Source organism: Macaca nemestrina, chromosome 3 (genome assembly GCF_043159975.1).
Source record: "Macaca nemestrina isolate mMacNem1 chromosome 3, mMacNem.hap1, whole genome shotgun sequence".
NCBI classification, from domain to species: Eukaryota; Metazoa; Chordata; class Mammalia; order Primates; family Cercopithecidae; genus Macaca; species Macaca nemestrina.
The window spans coordinates 27,751,579-27,774,802 of NC_092127.1; the positions used below are offsets into that span (position 1 = coordinate 27,751,579).

At 32.9% G+C, this 23,224-nt stretch overlaps 1 protein-coding gene across 7 annotated transcripts in view; it reads left to right on the plus strand.

Annotated features, from left to right (window-relative positions):
* LOC105488649 (follistatin like 5) overlaps positions 1-23,224 on the plus strand; it is an 813,494-nt gene that overhangs the window by 255,518 nt on the left and 534,752 nt on the right. For all 7 annotated transcript variants that reach the window (XM_011752911.3, XM_011752910.3, XM_011752913.3 and 4 more), the window contains exon 4: positions 15,024-15,272. In XM_011752911.3, coding sequence (XP_011751213.2) covers positions 15,024-15,272 — 249 coding nt within the window. The remainder of the gene's footprint in view (positions 1-15,023; positions 15,273-23,224) is intronic.

Consider the following 23,224-nt stretch of genomic DNA (forward strand, 5'->3'; position numbering starts at 1 on the left):
TGGCTAAGATTACGGCTTTCAACATTCCTGCCAGGGGCTGGGGTGGAATGCACTGTGGTAGAGGGCTGCTTTTTATGGCATTCAGCTTCCAGTACTCTCCAGATTCCATATGGTTTAGCTGTGTCCTGAAAGAATAAACCTCCAGGTTTCTACCAGGGTTGCATAAGGGAGGGGATCTGGCAATTTATTGACTTTGCACAAAATTTTCAACAGGCCTCCATATTTTAGCAATGACTGTCATTTTCATTTCAATACTTGGTATTGCTAATTTATCTGAGAAAACTGTGCATAAATAAGGTTTGCAGCTTTACCAACCACAAAGTTGGGATTCAGCTTGCTCAGTGCCACTAAGTCAGTTCCCACCTGGATATAGTCTTAAAAGTTTCCAATATTTTGTTGTTGTTTCCTCCAGTTCTCTTCATCCTTGCAGATCTATTTTAAAGTATTTTTAGTTGTCTCAAAGGGTTTAAGAAGATAACAAATAATGTTTATATCTTCAATATACCATAGTTAATTAGGAGTTCACTTAAGAGGAAAACATGTGTATAGTAGCATATACACATACCTGCACACACTAAGATTATGTAAATTATGTATATGTGTAGATATATGCAAAATAACTTTCATTGCTTTCTTAATTCCTTCAATTCCCTAAATTCACAACTATTAACAAACTAATCTCTATTCCATTGAAGGAAGCTCTGTATTGGCTAAAACAGTTGATCTCAACTCATTGCAATCCCTGCCTCCCGGATTCAAGTAATTCTCATGCCTCAGCCTTTTGAGTAGCTGGGATTACATGTATGAGCCAGGCCTAGCTAATTTTTTTATTTTTAGTAGAGACAGGGTTTCACCATGTTGGCCAGGCTGGTCTCAAATGCTTGACTTCGGGTGATACTTCTACCTTGGCCTGTTAATAATAGCAGACATTAAGGTGCTGACAGACACTATTTTATAGTCTGTCATAATGTCTAACATAGCAGTCATCATGTCTGGCAGACACTATTTTAAGGGATTTGCATACATTGATTTATATCTGTGAAATCAGTTCTATTAATATCTCCATTTTACAGATGAGAAAACTAAAGCAAAAAAGAAAGAAAGAAAGAAAAAAAATACCCCTACAAAATTCTAAGATTACACAGCTAGTTACTGATGGAACCAGGTTTCAAACTCAGGCAATAGAAGGTCAGATCCAATGGTCCTAACCACTACTGATCATATGAGGTTTTTAAAAAGTTACATATGAGTTATTTCGTGACTGAGGGCAGTCTAATTTCTCTTGATAAACTATTTGAAAGTCCAGTTGCTATACTTCCCAACCTTCTTTCTATAAATACTTTCTTTTCTTCTGTCACATTCACTCATGTCTTCACCTGTAATTTTATATACAGCGATGTCAAACTATGATCCCCTGATTTTCTACTGTGCTGAAGTTTTACATTTCAATTGTCTGTAATAAATATCTTCTATATTGTTTTCAGGAACTATAAACATTGATAGGGAGAAAGCACAGGCAGAATAATGTAATGGTTAATAGTTCAAGGAAGCATAAGTTTGAAGCCTGGCTCCATCACTTACTATGCTTAAGCTAGGACATGATAAGTAACTATTTGGAGCTGGTTTTTTCTTTATTTGCAAAACAAGAAACAAATAGCATTTAAGATTGTTACAAAGATCAAATGAGGTAAAATGCTTAGGTCAGTATAGAAAAATGGTCGTTATTAGTATTAGAAGAGAGACTTGTTTGGGAGATATGTTTTCTTACTCTCTCTACTTTAGTACTACCACTTAAAGAGCCAACTACATAGAAAAGGTGATTTCAGTGCTGTTTTCAATGTAAGCAAACATATGGTAAATAATAATTTAAAAATCAACTAAAAAGAGACACAGTAAGTTTTGCTAGGTTTCCTTTATTGGGACAACTGTACAGATTGGCTTATCGATTTAGAGAATTATCACTCTGAAACCGCTTGTAAGGGCAATATAAAAATGATAGAAGAGTTGAGGGTTAGGGGACAAAGATGATTGGTTTTCTGTATTTCTGTGCTCTTCTTTTCTAACCAATTTCCACCTTCAAAATCCTAATCATTAAAAAAATCTATTATCAAATCTGAGTTCTATTAGGAAGCTTTATTTTTTTTCTCTCAAAATAGATGTTTTTCTCCTACAAAAATTTATGTAATTCTGTATCTCTCATGTGACAACTTTTTTAACTTATGAAATATTTAGGTTTTAACTATCTCATATCATTACTAAAATATGAGACTCTTCAGGGCCTAAGCACATGACATGCATCTTAGTATCCTTTTCAGTGCTTAGGTGATTATTTTTCTGTAGAGACTTTTACAACACAAACTTAACATGAGCCAGAAAGGAGAAGGTGGGCAGAGGAAAGAAACAAGGACAGTCACCAAGGTTGACACACCATGAAATAGCAATCCAGTGGGATCCTGTGGCTGTGCTATCTGAAAGGCATAATCAGAGAAAACCTGCAAAGACCGGCAATGTCCAATACATTGGCAGGGTAGGGAGAGTGAGGTGCCAGACCGTGTCATGCTCTCCTCTAAATATACACCTAACCCCCCATGCGTGTCGTCCAACAACGTAAAATGGACAGTAAAATAGCAATGTTATTATCTAAGCAATTTACACAGGATATAAAAGCAAGTGTAGAGAAGATTATCATATGCAAACTAAAATGTTTATGAGAAGATAATTTATTGATGCATTGTATTGTTTAGCTTTGTTTTATTTTATAACTTTAGAGAATTTATCAATAGCTTGAATGTGACCAAAAGCTAGTGATGGGAAGAACATTCAAATATTTAGAAGCCTAGGAATTTCAGCTAACCAATAACATTAATAAAATAATATTTAAAAATAACTGGGAAACTTTTACTTTGGATAAGCAATGAGTTTAAAGATATTAATTTTATTTTATGAACGAGTGAAGATTTCAAATATGCAAAAGACATAAATATGGAACAACTTGAAAAATCATATTGGCTCATCAGAAAAGTATGAAATAATAAGCCAAGTGGTACAGTTCAAAAACAAAAGTTACAGAGCTATAGGATATAAATAAATCAATAAGACACAAAGATGGAAAAATCACAGTGGTCTATGGGCTACATGGGATTTTAAAATACAAACATACGTACATTTACATACGTGTGTGTATATTTATATACACACATTCTTATAGGATAGCCATTATTATTGTTAGGACAATTTGTTTTAAGACCATTAACTTATATATATGCAATGTGGAGCTTAATTTTTAGACATATGAGGAAGGCAGATAAGTATCAAAGCTCACGAATACAAAGATGATAAACAATATCTAACAAAAGACTAAAGATCTTGGCAATTTTAGATTTAAAAATATTCTCTTGTTATGGGTGGAAAGAAGAATTTCTTATTTTTATATATTAGAGAACCGTCACAACAGATTATTGCTTCAGTTGAAAAGAATATGTTGGACTTAATTCTTTTACTGCAAGTGACATTAAAATACCAAAGCAAATTGACATGCAAGAATTTGAAAAACTATGCATTTTTTACCCAACTTGAACCCTTTATTTGTACCCCGTCTGCAATACATTTTTTCTTAGTTGCTTCTGCTTTTTATTCAAATGCTTCCACTACACCTGACAATTAGAACCATTACTCTAAATAGTTCCATAACCTTACTTCTCTACCATCATACTTGAAATGATTGAGTTTTGCTGAAAAATAACATTGTAACTTGGCAATTGAAGATATTTGGACTATACCATTGGGAGTATGACATATTAGTCCATAGCCCGTTATTTATCTTCTTTGTACTAAAAACGACTATTTTAGAATGTTGTTGCTCTTAACAAATGACTTGTCTTCCACGGGAGAGAGAAACTTACCACCTACTGCAAAGAAAGCATACAACATGAAGACTGAAAACATGCACGTTTAATCAGTCAGACCTATCTGACTTTAAGACTCAAATCTGGCACCCACTTTCTTTGCAGTGCAAAAACCTAAAATTTCTGACCACCAGTTTATTCATTTGAAAATGTGAAAATAAGATTTTCATATTGGTATGCTATTAAATTAAATAATACATATAGACCCACATAAAATGCTCATTAAGCAATAATATTATCACATTGTTATTATTGTACAAGAATATTGAGTCTACTGGTCAAGAATTTCCTCCACTTCTCACAATGCTGCTTACAAAAACTGTCTTTATTTATAACCACTCTTAACTCCTTTCCTTTTGTGCAAAACTGCCCTCTTTGACTCTTCTGTTTCCAACGCATACTATATTGCTCCATAAATTGATTTCTTAGAGCTGTTCTTGTTTGACTCACACTATTTTCACCTAGACCAAGGTAGTAGCTTCCTGACTCTTGTTTTTTCTTTTCTATCCTCCACAAACTCCTTAAAACTATTAAAGACCAGCTTCTACTGTCCCAATGACACATCCTAAACATACTGTCCAAGGCTGCCTATTATTATCTTCTCCCTAATTCTCTAACATCTTCTAAAAATCATAATCAGAATCACTCTCCTTTGGTAGCATTAGATCAACCTGCTCATATATTCATACCTTTGCTGAAAATATCCTTTTACTCATCTATTGTCCACATCCCTAATTTCTATGTAGTGCCAGACTTCTCTTCTTTAGAATGCTTTCTGGGACCCCTACTAGACAGAGTTAAGTTCTCTTCTTTTATAATAGTAGTATTAATACTTTTGAGGTAGTATTATATTATTTCCCCCTTTGCCTGTGTCTAATTCACACAGCAGATTGATTCTGTGTCTTTTGCTCCAGGAAAGGAGTACAAGCACTTGGAAATCTGAAAAAGCATGCAGTTTTTCCAAACACCCAAGCAAGGGGAAATGAAATAATTCAAGGGATAAACAAAGTTTTTGGAGAAATTAGTTATGAAATAGATTTAAAACACATCTGTTGGAGCAGAGAGGCAGGGAGTTGAAGTAAATGAGTTTAAGAGCATAGACAGAGTGCTTTGCATCTTAATTTTTTTTAACTACCCAAGGAACTTGAGTGATCATGTGACTAGCAACCAGAATTGTATCAGTGGTGAATCCTGTGTTCTGAACCTGAAGACACTGTATTTACTTCTTATGCTTTGCTATTTAGAAAATGCTATTAATATTGGTATAAGTCCTCAAAAGAGAAAAAAAAGTTTTAAAAATAACTGATATGATATTTTTAAACTTTCTCATGGAAGACTCATGCTTCATATATGGTAATAAGTTGATTCTTAGAAAATAAGGTTCTCTTTTATTTCCTATGCAAAAGTTTGTTGAAGAAATTAATGAACTAGTCAGTACTCTCAACCATAGAGGGGTTTTGGGAAGAAAAAATTGTTAAACATTGACTCTGTTTAGATTTATGCCAAAACTAAGAATTTAGCTTTGCTGGAGCTGGCTTATACTGGTTTATGAGAGCTGGCTGCCCACATCTCTTCTTAAATTCAGATGTGAGGTCTTGTTTGTAGCTTCAAATCAGACACAGTGGGAGTATTTTACAACACAGAAGCCAGAGAATGCTACAAACAGTGCCTTTTGTTACACACTAATCACTACATCACTGATTATGGCTCAGGGCCAGAAAAACTCAGGAATTTAAAGGATCTTTCCCAAAAACTGATGTTAAGGCAACTATTATAAATATGGCTCTTAAAAAAATCTGACATTGTTTCTAATGCATTAGGTATGAAGAAAAAGTGGAGTAAAAATAAACAGTCACACATCAAAAATTATAAATTTGAGGGAAAAATGAGACATCATTTAGTCCAGCACTCTGTAGAAATCCTGGAATTTTTACTTTTTCCTTACTGGATGTCAGAGAGACTAAGGGAAGCCATATCTGGTACTCACTCTCACCCCTGCTTTAATCAGAATGGTGACACTTTGGATTATTTTATGTATTGGGCTTTTGCACTAGATTTTTTTTCTTAGCTATAATTTTCAAGTTTGAACTATGTACACACACACACACACACACACACACATACAACACACACGCATACATGCCTACCTACATCTGCTAGAGTGGTATTTAAGATTGTGATTGAGTGCATTGTTTCAGTAATTAAGTTCACTGGCAACATTTAAAGTCACTTCCAGTTATGTACATTCTACAAAAAAATTCATAAAAATAAATATTACTCAATTGAAAATCCCAGCTTACTTTTTGGATATGGACAAACTGATTCTAAAGTTTATATGGCAAAGCAAAAGATTTAGACGATCTGATAGAATATTGAAGAAGAAGACAGTCAGGCATATTGAGCTATTTGACTTCAATATGTACTTTAAAGCTGCAGTAGTCAAGACAGTATGGTGCTGGAAAGACAAAGAAAGAGTGATGGAACAGAGTACAGAGCCCAGAAACAGACCCACACCATTAGAGTTTACTGATCTCTGACAAAAAAAGCAAAGCTAATTAAATGAAGAGAGGATATTCTTGTCAACAAATGGTGCTGAAGCACTGGATATCCATACTAAAAAAAGGGAAGGGAAGGGGAAGGGGAAGGGGAAGGGGAAGGGGAAAAGGAAGGGGAAAGGGAAGGGAAATGAAAGAAAGGAGAAGAAAGGGAAAGAGAGAAAGGAAAGAAGACAAATCTAGTCACAGACCTTCATAATTCAAAGAAAAATATTCAGCTTGAATCACAAGTTTAAATGCAATATGCAAAACTATAAAACTCCTAGATGATCTATTTGGAGGACATCTAGGAGGCTGAGTTTGGTGAAGACATTGTAGTTACAATAACAAAGGACAATAAGTGAAAGGAAAAATTGATGAGTTGGGCTTAATTATAATTAAAAATTTCTCTGCAAAAATCACTGTCATGAGATTGAGAAGATATACTACAGATTGGGAGAAAATATTTGCAAAGACACATCTGATAACAGACTAGTACATAAAACATACAAATTCTTAAACCTTCGCAATAAAAATGGGTAAATACTAAAAGCAACACCTCAGTGAAGATGATTTGCAAATGGTAAACAAACATGAAAATATGCTCAATCAATCTTATGATTATGGAATTGCAAATTAAAACTTCAAGATACCACAACTACCTAATTGAATGGTAAAAATCCAAAACATTGCAGACACTAACTACTGATGAGGATATAGAGCAATGAAAAACTCTCATTCATTGCTGGTGGGAATGCAAAATAGAACAGTCACTTTGGAAGACAGTTTGGCAGTTTCTTATAAAACTAAATATGACCTTGCCACCAAAATGTAGTAACAATAGTACATTTTGGTATTTACCTAAATGAACAGAAACTCTATGTCTTACACAAAAACCTGTACATAAATATTTATAGCAACTCACTTTATTTACAATGCCAATCTAAGAAGCAACTAAGATGCCCTTCAGTAGGTGAATGGATAAATAAACCATGTTAATCCATACAATGGGATATTTTCCAGCAGTTAAGAGAAATTAGCTATGAAGCCAGACATAGACATGGAGGGATTTTAAATGTATATCATTAAATGAAATAAGTCCATGATAAAAGCCTACATATTATATAATTCCAACTTTATGATATTTTAGAAAAGGCAAAACTATTATAGAGTCATTAAATATATCAGCGATTGCTGAGGGTTCGGGGTAATGGAGGGATTGACTAGAGCTCATAATCTGGAAAAATTGATTCGTGCATATTAATGATGTACCACACTAATTCAGAGTGTTAATGACGGGGGAGGTTGTGTGTTTATGTGGGAAGGGAATATATGGGATCTCTGTACTTTCCATTCAGTTTGGCTGTGAACATTATATTGCTCTAAAAAAGTCTCTTAATTTAAAAAAGTAAATATCATTGTATTACACTTTATCATAAAGAAAAAATACATTTCTTCTAAAATTAAATGCATGTTTGCATTTTGATACTTAATTTCTTTGGAAAATCTAATTCTTTATGAAAATCATAGTTTTAATGACTAATATTTACTTTTTAATTTAATAAACTATTTGGTTTCAATTTTACTCTAATAAAGGGAAAAATATATTGTAAAAAGATAATTTACTAGAGTTGATTTTAAAGTTAAAACTTAAAAATATAATATTCCTTTTCTAGCAGCCATTTATTTTTATAATTATAACAGAAATTACTGTATCTTCATTAAAAAATATATTAACCATATTGGTGTACTGACTCTAACAATAAACATTATAGTCTGAAATTTGGCTGGACAAATCTATGCATCTATTACAATGCTTGACCTTCACTTAAACATTTTTAAAATGCTGTTTAATATTTTTAAATCATTGCATAAAATGCCTTTCTTATTTGAGAATATCTACCTACTATTTTAAATTTTAATAAGAAATAAGATATTTTTTAAGTGTTGGGTTTATTCCAAAGCCTGAAATATTTTAAGTCTCTCAGATGATTTAGCATATGCCTTTTCTCTCATTGCATAGATTTATATAAAATAAAATGCTATTTTTATTTATGTTAATTGGTTTATTTTCTTATTTATTATCTAGATCAACATGGTTTATAGAGGAGAGTGGCAGCTAACTATTGAGCAAAACAATTTACTTTTTTCTGAATGTCACTCAAATAATTTACTGAATTAAAACATTTTAGAACAAATATTTTGTTTCTAATATTCACAAATCTTAGTTATCTAAAAGAAGACCTTAAATATCATAAATTCACATATGGTCTATGTGTCTTTCTGTCTCTATATCTACCAATCTATTTATAATGTTATAGTTCTAAGGGAAACAGTGAAATTTCTTTGGCTTCTAACCAACTTATCATCTAAATAAGTACTTTGAGCTAAAGTGTATAATGATAAGTATGACTAATTTTTCAATGGGATGGAGATATTAAGATAATTAGAGAAATCACCACTTTAGATAGAACTTAGAAAGGAAACAATTAATAATTAGAAAAACTGTTGTGGAATTTGTTATCAAGGTTACACGTTGAGGTTGGAAAGAGTGTTAAGATTGTATCACACTCTGTTCTGCTTTCAGAATTATCACACTTCAGTTGAGAACATCAAATAAGAAATAACTGTTTCCATATTAGGTACTGATCTCAAATCACTTAACTTCTTGAAATGACACATCAAAAATTATATCCCCTAGCAAACATTCATTAACATGAAAAGAAATTATAACTTGAATGGATGCAAATTACCTGGATCTCTGGCTTTTTTCTACTTATTATTTTCATACTGGCCTCTTCTTAAAAAAACAAAAACAAACAAACAAAAAAAAACACACCTTCATCTGTTGCAGAATTACATGAAGAAGCTTGCAGAAGCAATGGATTGTCAAAAATAAGGTAGAAAAGAAGGGTTCAAACTCACTGAACTACAGATTATGTGACTGTTCAAAAGGATTGTCGTTCAAGAGTAGCACACTGGGCAAACTTTCAGTCAGGCAGCCTTTTTTGACCGACTTTGCAAAACAGCAGCAGGAAACACACATCCCAATTATTACAGGTCATGAAAAGATCATACTGTGCTCAATCTTCTGTGGGCATTCCCGTATTTACTTGAACTGCCCCTTGCCATAAAGTTTGTGAGGTTTGAATGCATTTTTGTTAGAATTTACAGTGTGCAACAGGAAATTGTTATTTTTTATGTAATAGAGAGTTTCACAATTTTTCCATTTGTGGGTAGCAAAACATCACCAAAATATTATAGTTAATTCTAAATCAAAATATTTAATTGTATAATGTAATTTTGAATTTTTCCTTCTTTCTTTTTTTCTTTTTGCAGCTGAAAGAAATTCTTATACAGTGAATGTCCATGAAAATTTTTAGAGTATATTTTGGGAACACACATGCTGTAACACTCCCCTAAATGCATTTCCAATGCCTATAATAATAACAAGAGCTGTAGAGGCAGTCATTTATTTAATTCAGTGATTCTAAGTCAATATGTTCTATGTACCAAAACTGTAATAAATGATAATTCTTAATAACAGTAATAAATACATTCATTAAGCAGATATTCTATACCAGGAATTTTCAGTGCATCATTCAATTTAATATTCTTAACAACCACATGATATTATTACTACGATAATTATTACTATCTTCATTTTACATATTCATGGAAGTAATAGTTACTGAGTTCCTACTATGTTCTAGTTAAATGGGAAAACTGAAGTTCAGAGATTTTTAACTAACTTGCCTAAAAATTATACTTGTAGTCAAAATACAAATAGAGGATTCTGATTTTTAAACCCAAATTGTAAAAACCCATTGGAAGTAATGGCAAAAACCACAATTACTTTTGCACCATATTAGCATGAAACAAAAAGCAAATCAAAGTCTTAGAAGAGTAATTTAGAAAATCAAAGTCAAAATTCTCCTGTATTTTGCATAGCTGAGGCTATTTCTAGAGTATGTAAATATGATTTAAATTAGAGAAGTATATGATTGTTCAAGGCAGGTGAACTATGAATACTGGACATTATAGAGAAAACTTACTAAATATACTCACCATACAGTAGCTTTCATTAGAACTGCATTTTGCTGAGCATTATTAAATTAAAGGATTTTTTGGATGAGAGCAAATCCAAAGATAAAGTGCCGGTTACCTCTTATTTTACTACTAGAACAGAAGGCCCAAAGGGATTGAAGCCTGGCTGAGGTCACACCAGAGTGTAATGGAAAAGCAAAGACTCAAATTCTGTTCTATGACCAAAATCTGTTATTCTTTTTAACAAATAATTGTGAACATAATACTTACATTTTGTACTTTAACATAAAACATTTTATGAGCTAATGAGCACCTCAAATAACTTGATGCTTTAAAAACAACAATATATCAATATTCTACAATAGTACTTAAAGACAGCTAACTTCAAAATCTGGTTCTTTCCTCCCTCTTTTATTATGTTTTAAATCCTGCATCTGTCTCTATTCCATGCCCTGTATATCCTCTTATCAGCCATTGGACTCTTAACTCATTCTTTAAACAAAACTTCAATTGTTTGTATTACATGGTACATTGTTTGTGAGGTCTCACATTATCTCAATCTCCTTTGTGCCCTTAAATGTCCCCCTATATCTTAGCCTCTCTACTTAAGCATGTTCAAGTCCTGTCCTATGCTCTTTGTAAGCCACTTGAAGAGTCAAATGTCAATGATTGTTCTTTTTATGTATCCTATACCAACCAACATACCACCTTGCTCATAAAAATAATTGTATTTTATTAAAATTAAAGTTTATTTCAATTTAGATCCACTCTATACATATCAGCTGATATATTAGATATACATATAGACAAGAATATAAATATATATTTTAAGATAATTATATTCATTATTGAGAATCTGATAATGCCATCTTAGAATAATAGGGAATTATTTTGCTGTTGCTTGATATGTTTAATCTTTTAATATTTTATCTCTCTTTAAATTTGTGGAAGTTTTGTAATGCTCTGAAGGAATAATACTTATAAAATATGAACTTGTTGAATATATAATCCTTTTGGGGAACAAATGCTATTTTATCAAGCTATAAGGTACCAGGATATAAGTTCTTGATTAAAATTCATTTAGTGTGTTATCTGACTGAATGTACTTAGAAGAAATCTTTGACACGTTGATCAGATTAAATTGATTTAATCTCAGCTGAAACTTAAGTTCGGCATTAGTCATGGATAATTACTGTCAGAAAGGGTATGTTCTAGCTATTCATTTACATAATATGAGCTTTCTTTGGATTGCATATGAATTAATTAAATTTCCTTTAATTGTAGCAGTTGCATGCAACACACAGCTTCTAGCTAGTGTAAAATAGTTCATTAACTTCTACAAAATGGAAAATATCCTAATTCAAATCTCTGAACTAGAGTACACGCTTTAAGAGAAAGGATTTAAGAGAAAATATGAGAAATATTGTGACCAACATATGTATGGTAGATATGACATGTTATAGTGGAGCATTCCTCTAAAATTGGGAAATTACACTGATTCAGAAAGCTACCAATTTGTGACTAAAAAGTAAAATGATCAGACTTTTAAAACATTAGCTCATTCTTCAATTCTAAAATAAACAAAACACACTCTTGAAAAATCTTAACTCATTGTTTGACAGTAAAAAAAAGACATAAAATTATACAAAATATAAGTATGTGAATCAAATTTCTCTATTATAATGGCAGCCCCATTTAGACTCTATAAACATTAAATCAACAATTTGCTTAATTCAATACTGGCATAAGGACGGGGAAATATTTTTCTATTTCAAAATCAGTATTTTTATACTTTACATTAAAGTATTCTACTTTATTTTATAGTACTAATTGATGTAATTTTGGACTTTCTTTTAGCACATTAATTTTTTTTGAAAGTTCAGATAAATTAAATTTAACGGAGTTTGTTTGCATAAAGAACAATTCAGCAATCTGGCAGCACTCAGGACCAGAAGAGATTCAGAAAGCTCCACCTAGCGGTGAGCTATTATAGGTCAAACACAGAACCAAAGTAAATGAAGGACCTGCTTGGCTACCACCAGGCATCTATGTTATTTGGCCATGGTTGGATGAAGCATTTGCCTTTTTTGGAACTGATCTGATAAATTGGCTTCCTGTGATTGGCTGAAACCTGGTTGTTTGTTACAAAAATATATTCCTAAAATTAGTTTTGGCTTGTTTACATACTGATAAGTTAGGGTACAGTTTCTTACTTAGGAACTCAAAATACAGAGACAGCTTCAAGCTAATGGACTCCTGCTTATTTAATTTAGCATATCGAACATTAAAAAGCAATCAAGTAAAAATAGCAAAACTTGCCCAATACCATGTCAACCTTGCTAATCAACTATGTTCATTTTTAAATTTCTTTTCCTAGTATCTTCCAAATAATTGCATTATTTTATAAGGTTTTGATTATAGCATTAGCTTCTCATCTTTTTCCACTTAAGAGCATTTTAAAATTATTCACCTAGTCTTTCCCTTAGTGTTATGTATTTTAATTATGAGTTAGGATTTCAGTAAGTCAGTGCACTAAAGTTTGGTCCTGGAAGCAGCAATATCATCATCACCTGGGAACTTGTTAGAAATATAAATCTTGGACTAGACTCGAGATCTACTGAATCAGAAATTCTGGGGTGAGGTGGAGAAAATAATTTGTATATTAATAACTTCTCTGGGTGATTGTAAGCATGCCAGAATTCAAGAACTACTGCATTACATAAATTTTCCAAAATTGATTTTTGTACAAATTTTTTAAATTTTAATTTCAGGGGTACATGTACAGGTTTGTTACATAAGCAAACGGGAGTCATGAGAATTTATTATACAGATTATTTCATCACCCAGGTATTAAAATATTTCAGTGAGTTATCAACATTTAAAATAACATTGGAGATACATCGGAAATATCTTTTCAATAAATTATTTTTCCATCTATTTGTTTTAAATTTCATGGAATGCTTCATCAATAATTATAGTATTTTATCAAAGAGTGAAATAGTTTGAAATTTTTTACAAGTAGATTTGTTCTAATTTTCACTGCTATCAGAAAATCTAAATTAGTTTTTTAAAAAATATGCCATTGGTAGTGTTGATCTTTTTGTGTAATTTTAATTTTGCTGATTTAAATTCCATTAGAAAATTCATGCATAAATATGAAAATAAAATTAATGTATGAGCTTCCTTTAAAAAAGAACTAAATTGATTAAATACATTTCCATTCACATATTTATGTTCTTATCAAAACCAATTTTTGAAGAACTGATAATAATAATAAGTAACACTTACAAGGAGTTTTATATGTGCCAATTGCAACCCTCTAATCTTGACAAAACTATGGGGATACAGTATTGTTATCCCTATTTTACAAATGAGGAACCTGAGTTATATCTGAGTTATAGATGTGTTAAGTAGCCACCTGGGGCCCTAAAGCTTGCAACTAGGAATTTAAACTCTGGATCAGAATCCATGTTCTTAATTATTATGATGTTGTTATGTAGCGACGGCTTAAACAAACAGCTGAAAATATTAATATATACTAAATACTCAAAAAATTACTATAAGTAATGCTTGTAACCTTTCAAATATTTACTTTCTTTTTTGCAATACATAAGTGTCATTGATGCTAAATATATATATACATGTATATGTGTATACATATGTGTATACATATCTATGTGTATGTATGTGCATATGTATATTCAATTTACTGCCATTTTCCATTTTCTAAAATTCTCAAAGCTAAATCTGCCTAGAGAAGCATAAGGAATTGAAGTTGCTAATTTCAGCCTTAGTACAAGACTGCTGGATTCACTTAAACGTTTCTGATGCAAATTGGGTTTATTAGACTATATAAGTAACAAGAAAATATAATTCTTCATGATTTGTTGATTTAATCATGATATGCATCAGTGATTGTCAGGTGGCAAAGGGCAAAACAAGAAAGGATAATTATATCAAACAGTTTTCAAGAGACAGTTATTTTCCACTCCTGTCTCGTTACATTTTCTGCCTTGTATATATACATTTACTTTCTCCTATCTACAATTCTGTTACTGTAAAAGCTAACATTTATGAAACATCTATCATGTGCCAAGGATGTGCTTTCTATGGATTATTACGTGTAATAGTTTGAACAACTCTAGAGATGGTCCATACTATTATTCCCATATTACAGATGGGACAACTTGGCACAAGGAAGGAATTTATCCAAAACATAAAGCTAGTAAATGGTCAAGCCAGGATTTGGTGTCAGGCAGTTTAGCTTTACAGACCTTGTCACTAAGTACTACACTCCTCTGGGGAGGGAGAAGAGAGCTCAAGGAGAGGAGAGGAAGAAGGGAAGAATGCTGAAAGCATTTTGAGAAAGTTCGTGTGCAGTTATTTATGTAAGCATCTCCACCACTGAAAATTGAGCCCTGAATACATGATACTATGCTTTTCTTAGAACACTTGTTTTCCATTTGAGACTCTGAAATGCATATATTATTTGGACAAATGAACCAAAAGTTTTTCAATTTTTTTTTTAATTCTTCAGGATTTATGATTCAGGATGGCCCTTTTAGATCTTGTGAAAATAAGTACTGTGGTTTGGGAAGACACTGTGTTATCGGCAGAGAGACCAGGCAAGCAGAATGTGCCTGCATGGACCTTTGCAAACGGCACTACAAACCTGTGTGTGGATCTGATGGAGAATTCTATGAAAACCACTGTGAAGTGCACAGAGCTGCTTGCCTGAAAAAAGAAAAGATTACCATTGTTCACAATGAAGACTGCTTCTTTAAAGGTAAATGCAGGGTGAACCTTAAGTGTCACCCCACTCTATTTCTTTTCTTTCTCAACTAGTGCCTTTAAGATTAAACGCTAGCAATTGTATATCAGCAAGGGTCTAAAAAGGAAAAGAAAAACAAAATAGCCTAAGTACTCCACTAAGTAGCAGTGTGTGGAAATTTACATGGAAACAGTTCTGATATTCAGTTATAAGAATAAAGCTGGCCAAAATATGACTCAAAATTTAATATAGATTTCAGCATTGCACCATATGGCTTCCCAATCATGAATTATCTTAGGGACACAGGGTGGCCAATTCAGTCTACAGGCCAAATTCAACCAGTAAAAAGCACTTGGAGTGGAATTGAGGGACTAGTGAGTGCCAAGCCATGCTGTGATAACATTTCATTCCTTCCTGATTAAAAATGATGGTTTCAGTTTGCACCACGTAATTCAAATTATATGGAACCAGTAGATGCCCACTGAAATAACTAGAAGAACTCATGCTAAATCTCATTAGTGAATCAGAGATAACCATGGTTTAAAAATTTTAAAGTACTGGTATTCACTTTCCTGCATTTGAAAATCATTCATTTATAGAAAAGTACTGAATTTGTAATTCATTATTTTTACATGCCATATAAATAGATCATTGAACAGTTTTAACATCATTCAATTTTTATACATTTATTTGTTGTTTTCTTGTTCATGCTGTTGGAAATATTTTCTCATTTATAGTCATGACTCAGTCTGAAATTCTAGAGTTAAATGTGTAGAACTTCCATCAATAACTAATCTGATTTCTAATCTTTGGTCAGTGCCAAGTCTCAGTTTTTCAGAATATTTCTGAAATGTATTTATACTTAAAAACCTATTTAATATTTTTATTCCTAGCTTAAATGTATGGCTGAAAAATATTTTTATTATACTCCACTCATCCACCTTTTAAGGTAAATTGAATAATTAAAAATTATCCTTTTTCAAACTTACTCTAACACAATATTATTTCCGACGTGATTTAAAAATGACATGTAGAGCTTTTCAGATGATGCAAGATGCAATGCTCTGTTATTGTTGCTGCTAGAAATCCTTTAACACATTTGAAGTAAAACCAGGATAATTTACTTACCATAGTGTACTGTGTGCCTCTTATATACATGTGCAGAGAATTTTATGACAGTAAATTCCCTTCTTTTATCAAAACAATAACAGATACTTCGATTTCAAGTTTAGTTCAATTCCCTTTTCTCTGAAATCTATTTTACAAATACTTAATGTTTGTAAAATATTAGAGAATTTTTTTTCTGTCATTTTGACACAAGATGGTACAGTGGAAATTATACTATTGCACTGATACCTGACACTATGAAATTATGTACATAATATATAATATGTAACTATTCAAATATTTTAACTTAGCATCATATTCTCTAATTGAAGATTTGTTCACCTGACATCCATATGGAAATACATAATATTAAATATCATGTGGGGGCCAGCACAGTGGCTCACGCCTGTAATCCCAGCACTTTCGGAGGCCGAGGTGGGCAGATCACCTGAGGTCAGGAGTTCATAATGAGCCTGGCCAATATGATGAAATCCCGTCTCTACAAAAATACAAAAATTAGCTGGACATGATGGTGGGTGCCTGTAATCCCAGCTACTCTGGAGGCTGAGGTAGGAGAATCTCTTGAACCCAGGATGCGGAGTTTGCAGTGAGCCGAGATTGTGCCACTGCACTTCAGCCTAGGCAACAGAGAGAGACTCTGTCTCAAAAAAACAAGTAAATAAACATATATAAATATCATGTGGGAAAAATAGTTTGATGTATTTAATGTTCTGTTTTGTAGCTGTATGCTTAGGCATAATACCATTCAATGTCAGGATAAGATAGATGAACAATAGATTGATTTTATTATAAAGTAAACATATAAAATAATGGTTTGAAGAACTTCAGTCTTATACTAAACATATTTATTAGATCTATTGTTACTTAAAAATACTTTCTCATCATGTGTAGTATTAAAATTTCATTTCTACTGTCTGGGTAATTTACCAAGGGTTAGCATATTTTCCAGGTCTCAGAAATTATGGATCTTTTTTTCACTTAGGTACTTAACTTGGTGTTTTGCCTAATATACAACTAACTCATAAAATGACTTTATTTCATCAGAAGGAAGTAAATAATATCAACCAAAACAATAAATTGCCTGTCTTATTAGTGTGCATTGGGCCAAGTTTTGATTGTAAAAGAAGATTCTGTGAAGCTGAGGCCTGATATTAATTTGATAGCTAAAATTAATCTTATAATTGTGAATTATATTTTTTGTGGAGTTTCAGCAAGTTATATTGCTTGCTATAGTGGCCTAGTGGGAGAAGCAAATCAAAATATTAGCTTAAAGAATTGCAAAACTGTATATTCATTTAGATATTTTTTAAAGAAAAAAATGAAAAGGTAAATTAAAAAAAACAGAAAATATATTTGCTACTTTTAGATTTTTAAAAAGTGATTGTGAAAACCTTAGAATGTTAAAAAAACTGTTGGCCAAATCCAGTTCACAATCTGTATTTTTCTGTAAAGTTTTATTGAAATACAGCTACACCCATTGGGAAAGGAGAGTTGAGTAGTTGCAATAGAGATCTTACGACCTCTAAATGCCAAATGTCTTCTTATGTGGATCTTTTCAGAAAAAGTTTGCTAACCCCCTGCTGTAAAAGATTTTTGGTACTTTAAAATTCATTTAAAAAATTAGTAGCAGATCTTTACTCTTCTGTATCTTCTTGACTATCTTGATGAATACAGAGACCTACATATGTGGTAAAATTAAGTAGAATTAAATATATATGCAAATGGTGGAAATAAAACAGGAAGTCTTAGTAAGACCTAGGGATAGTGGTAAAGTCAATATCCTGGTTAGGATATTGTACTCTAATAATACAAAATATTACCTTTAAGAGAAGCTGGGTAAAGATACATGGGATATGTCTGTATTATTTCTGACAAATGCATCTCATGAAGAAAATTTTAATTAAAAATTCCTGGAAAAATATTGGAAGATACGTAAAAGTTTTTAAAGAAAGCAAGATTTGCATTATTCCTTACTGATTTGCACTTTAAGGTAAGTCCTGTTTGTTTATATCAGATTTATATTTGGCATTTATGTTTAAACTTATTAAGGCCGGGCGCAGTGGCTCACACCTGAAATCCCAGGACTTTGGAAGGTTGAGGTGGGTGGATCACGAGGTCAGGAGTTCAAGACCAGCTTGACCAACTTGGTGAAACCCTGTGCCTACTAAAAAAATACAAAAAAATTTGCTGGGCGTGGTGGCAGGCGCCTGTAATCCCAGCTATTTGGGAGGCTGAGGCAGAGAACTGGTTGAACCTGGGAGGTGGAGGTTGCAGTTGCAGTGAGCGGAGATCATGCCACTGCACTTCAGCCTGGGTGGCAGAGCAAGACTCTGTCTCAAGAAAAAAAAAAAATTATTAAAATAATTCATATTTGTAGAATGGGGTGTATTGATGCATTGTTTTAAAGTTAAAATCTGTGTTAAAAATCTACATTTCTATATAAAGTATTTTTATGTATACCTATACCTGTATATCAGCTTTCTATTACTTGAGTTACATATTGAAATGACTCTGTGGTAATCTCAACATTTTTTATCACTATTGACTTTTAAATATACATGTAAATTTACCAAGAACTTTTTAGTGATTTGTGATTTGTAGAACTATAGATAAAATAAACAATATACCTATGAATATAATATTTTTCTAATTTATTCCTATTCACATTTATTTGATCATGAAATAGCTGGCTATAATCGGATATAGAATATTGTAGTATTTGTTTATTGGCATCAGATACTTTGTGATGATGCTCAACGTAACATAAAACATTGTATTTTTATAAAATGCCTAGCTGTTCATTTTTGTGATGAGACAGTTCTGCCTTAAAGTCATTTCCCTCACAAAGGGCTTTCTAACTGCAGCAATTCACAACATCCCTTAAAGCAAGCACAATTTCCTCTCACCCTGGCATCTGGTCATTCCCTCATACAAAACGTCTATACTACTGAGAGTATAGATGTAAACTGGAATAAGAAACTCAAGATATAACCTATGCCAAAATGAACAGGGATTTAAACCTTTTATGAGAATCAATTGAACAGAAACCCTTCTGCTATTTACTGTGCTGAGAATAAAACTGCCATAAAGGCAAATGTTCTGTGCACTTAAATGTGCATCGCAAACAATAACAACTTGAGAAATATGGTTGTCACAGCTATCTGTGCACGATTAGCATGAGATCTGACATTGTTTCCATTTTTGAGACATAATCTGAACAGACTTTTGTATTACATATTTACATTAGTTATTTTACCTGATTTTTTATTTTCTTCTTTCTTTTTTTTTTAAAGAAGGAATTTGTAGATTTTAGGCTAACAAACTGGCTGCCAGATATATTTTAAAATATATTAGTAAATGTCATGTGCTAATCCACGTTTTTTTTGTTTTTTTTTTTAAGTAAGGGCACCTTTGTAAAGCTTCTGTTTTATGTTAACACAGCCTTTTATACCGTTTAAACAAAAATAGCAGCCTGAATAAATCTATATACACTGAAAAATGATATCCAGATTTTTGTTTGTTTGTTCTGTTTTTTTAGTCAGTATTAGCCAACTGAAACCGCAGGTTGATGATGAAATACATGATTTGGACAATAAGAAATGTAGGTAAACTTTTTTGAGGCCAGAATACTGGCACACAGTGTTTCCAGTTCCTCTGAATTCACTTAGTACCCACAACATCAAAACCAATTTTATTAATCCTTTATGTTTGGCACATCTATGTTAACCTTTTTTAATTCAGTGGTGTGAAACCTTACATATTTGATATGTTTACCTGCCATTTATAAATACATAGTAGATATATGATAAATGTTTTATATATGTATAATAAAATAATCTAAAAGAGGTGATTAATACTTAGGCAGACTCGTCAATCATTTTGGGATTTTGGGATATTAGACATTAGGACTATTCAACAAATGTTACCAGAGAGTGGGAAGGTAGGAGAAAGGGAGACAAATGGACAAATGAAAAAGAAAAGAAGAGAGACAGGTAGGGAAAGGTGAGGGGGATTATGAGGGGAAGAGATACAAAGAATGCCAGCAGGAGTAGAGATAATAATAACAAATTGAGTATTATTTATCTCAAAACACTTTCATAAATGTTAAATTATTAATTAATCATTTTAACAAGCCAATATACTATAGTGAAGGCAACAAACTTACAGTTTTAAAAATGGCCTGTCAACATTCTCACAGTAAGTTAACCTGAACTGGGACAGGAACCAAGGGCGGAGGCTTCCCATTTAGTGCATGTTTGTTCCAAATATGTCTGCCTAAGGCTACAATATTGTAATATCTCACTTGCCTATGTTTCTTAATACATTTTACTTTTAATAGTGATTTCTTTTTTTTTTTTTTTTGATGCAAATTGTCCTGGTTTTTTATTCTTGCCTTGGTTTGAAAATTCTCCCACATAGAAATTGTCTATGTGTCTACATGTGAGATATATAGAGATGTATCTCTATATATATCTTTTTTTTTTCTTTTTTAACTTGACATCATTTAGAAGCAACCTGCCATCTATGGTATTGGTGAAGATTAAATCATGCATTTAACGTAGTTAGTGACCAACAGAGGAACATAATAAGAAATTATTATTGGGTTTAAGACTAGAACTTTAGTAAATGACACATTTGATTATAATAAATTTTCAGACTTGAGTTTGTGAAGTCATACATATTTTCTTTTGAGTTTATATTGGATTATAGTCTTATATCTGGTCAAATTAACATAGAAATGAGTTTACAAGATTATAATAGGCTAATTGGTGGTGGTCAATTTTCTGATTTTAGATAATTATATTTAAAGAAAAAATAACTACAGTGAGTTTGGAAATATATTTGTTATTGAGTGACATTTGTAAAAGTTTAACTCCTTGTCATCTTTCTTACTGATGATTTATTGCAGGTTAATTTTGTTTATCTTTTATGACAAACAGAATATCTATCAGATCTATAACTTAATATTATTTTACCACCCCACTACATTTCCCCCCTAAAATAATTTTAGTGATTATGCAGTGGGTTTGTTACTGCATTTAATTTCTGTCAAATTTTCCCCTGTAACGTATATATAATAATTAACTTTAACATTCAAATACTTAGATAGTCTTATCTTGTTTTTATACATTTTCATGCTGTTTCTTTTTTCTTAGTTTCAAGATGTGAAATATGTGTTTGAGCTTACTATTTTATTTTGTGTTTTTTTATGGAAGTATGGATATTCCACTACTAGTCATGGGCACAATAGTCAAAAGTGACAGAAAAAATCAAGAATATTTCGTCAGTTCAAATAGTTTTTCTTCTACTTTGTCTCTCTCATAGCACAAAGTAGAATGGAATTTTACATGGAATTCTGGGAGATACAATTCAAGTTGTGATTTGGGTGGGGACGCAGCTAAACCATATCATTCCACCCTTGGTCCCTCCAAATCTCATGTTCTCACATTTCAAAATGAACCATGCTGTCCCAACAGTCTCCCGAAGTTTTAACTAATTTCAGCATTAACCCAAAAGTCCACAGTCCAAAGTCTCATCTGAAACAAGGCAAATTCCTTCCACCTATGAGCCTGTGAAATCAAATGCAAGCTAGTTCCTTCCTAGATACAATGGGGGTACAGGTATTGGGGTAAATACAGCCATTCCAAGTGGGAGAAATTGGCCAAAACCAAGGCGTTACAGGGCCCTAGCAAGTCCAAAATCCAGCAGGGCAGACAAATTTTAACCAAAATGATCTCCTTTGACTCCAGGTCTCACATCCAGGCAGGTTCCCATGGTCTTGGGTAGCTCTGCCACTGTGGTTTTACAAGGTACAGACTCCCTCCTGGCTGCTTTCATGGCTGGCATTGGGTATCTGTGGCTATTCCAGGTGCACAGTGCAAGCTGTAAGTGGATCTACCATCCGAGGGTCTGGAAGACAGTGGCCCTCTTCTCACAGCTCCACTAGGTGGTGCTTCAGTAGGGACTCTATGTCGGGGCTTTGACCCCACAGTTTTCTTCCACATGCACTAGCAGAAGTTCTTCATGAGGGCTCCGCCCCGGCAGCAAACTTTTGCTTGGGCATCCAGGCGTTTCCATACATCTTCTGAAATCTAGATGGAGGTTCCCAAACCTCAATTCTTGACTTCTGTGCACACACAGGCTCAATACCACATGGAAGCTGCCAATGCTTGGGGCTTCTACCCTCTGAAGTCACAGTCCAAGCTGTATCTTGGCCCCTTTCAGCCATGGCTGGAGTGACTGGGACACAGGGCACCATGTCCATAGGCTGCACATAACACAGTGACCCTGGACCCAGCCCACCAAACCACTTTTTCTTCCTGGGCCTACAGGCCTGTGATGGAAGGGGCTGCCATGAAGGTCTCTGACATGGCCCGGAGACATTTTCCCCGTGGTCTTGGAGTTTAACATTAGGCTGCTTGCTACTTATGCTAATTTCTGTAGCTGGCTTGAATTTCTCCTAAAAAATGCGTTTTACTTTTCTACTGCATTGTCAGGCTGAAAATTTTCTGAACTTTTATGCTCTGTTTCCCTTTTAAAATGGAATGCTTTTAATGGCACCTAAGTCAGCTCTTGAATGCTTTGCTGCTTAGAAATTTTTTCCACCAGATACCCTAAATCATCTCTTTCAAGTTCAGAGTTCTGCAAATCTCTGGGGCAGGGGCATAGTGCCACCAGTCTCTTTGCTAAAACATAAAAAGAGTCACCTTTGCTCCAACTACCAAGAATTTTCTCATCTCCATCTGAGACCACCTCAGTCTGGATCTTATTGTTCACATCATTATCAGCATTTTTGTCAAAGCCATTCAGAAGTCTTTAGGAGGTTCCAAACTTTCCCA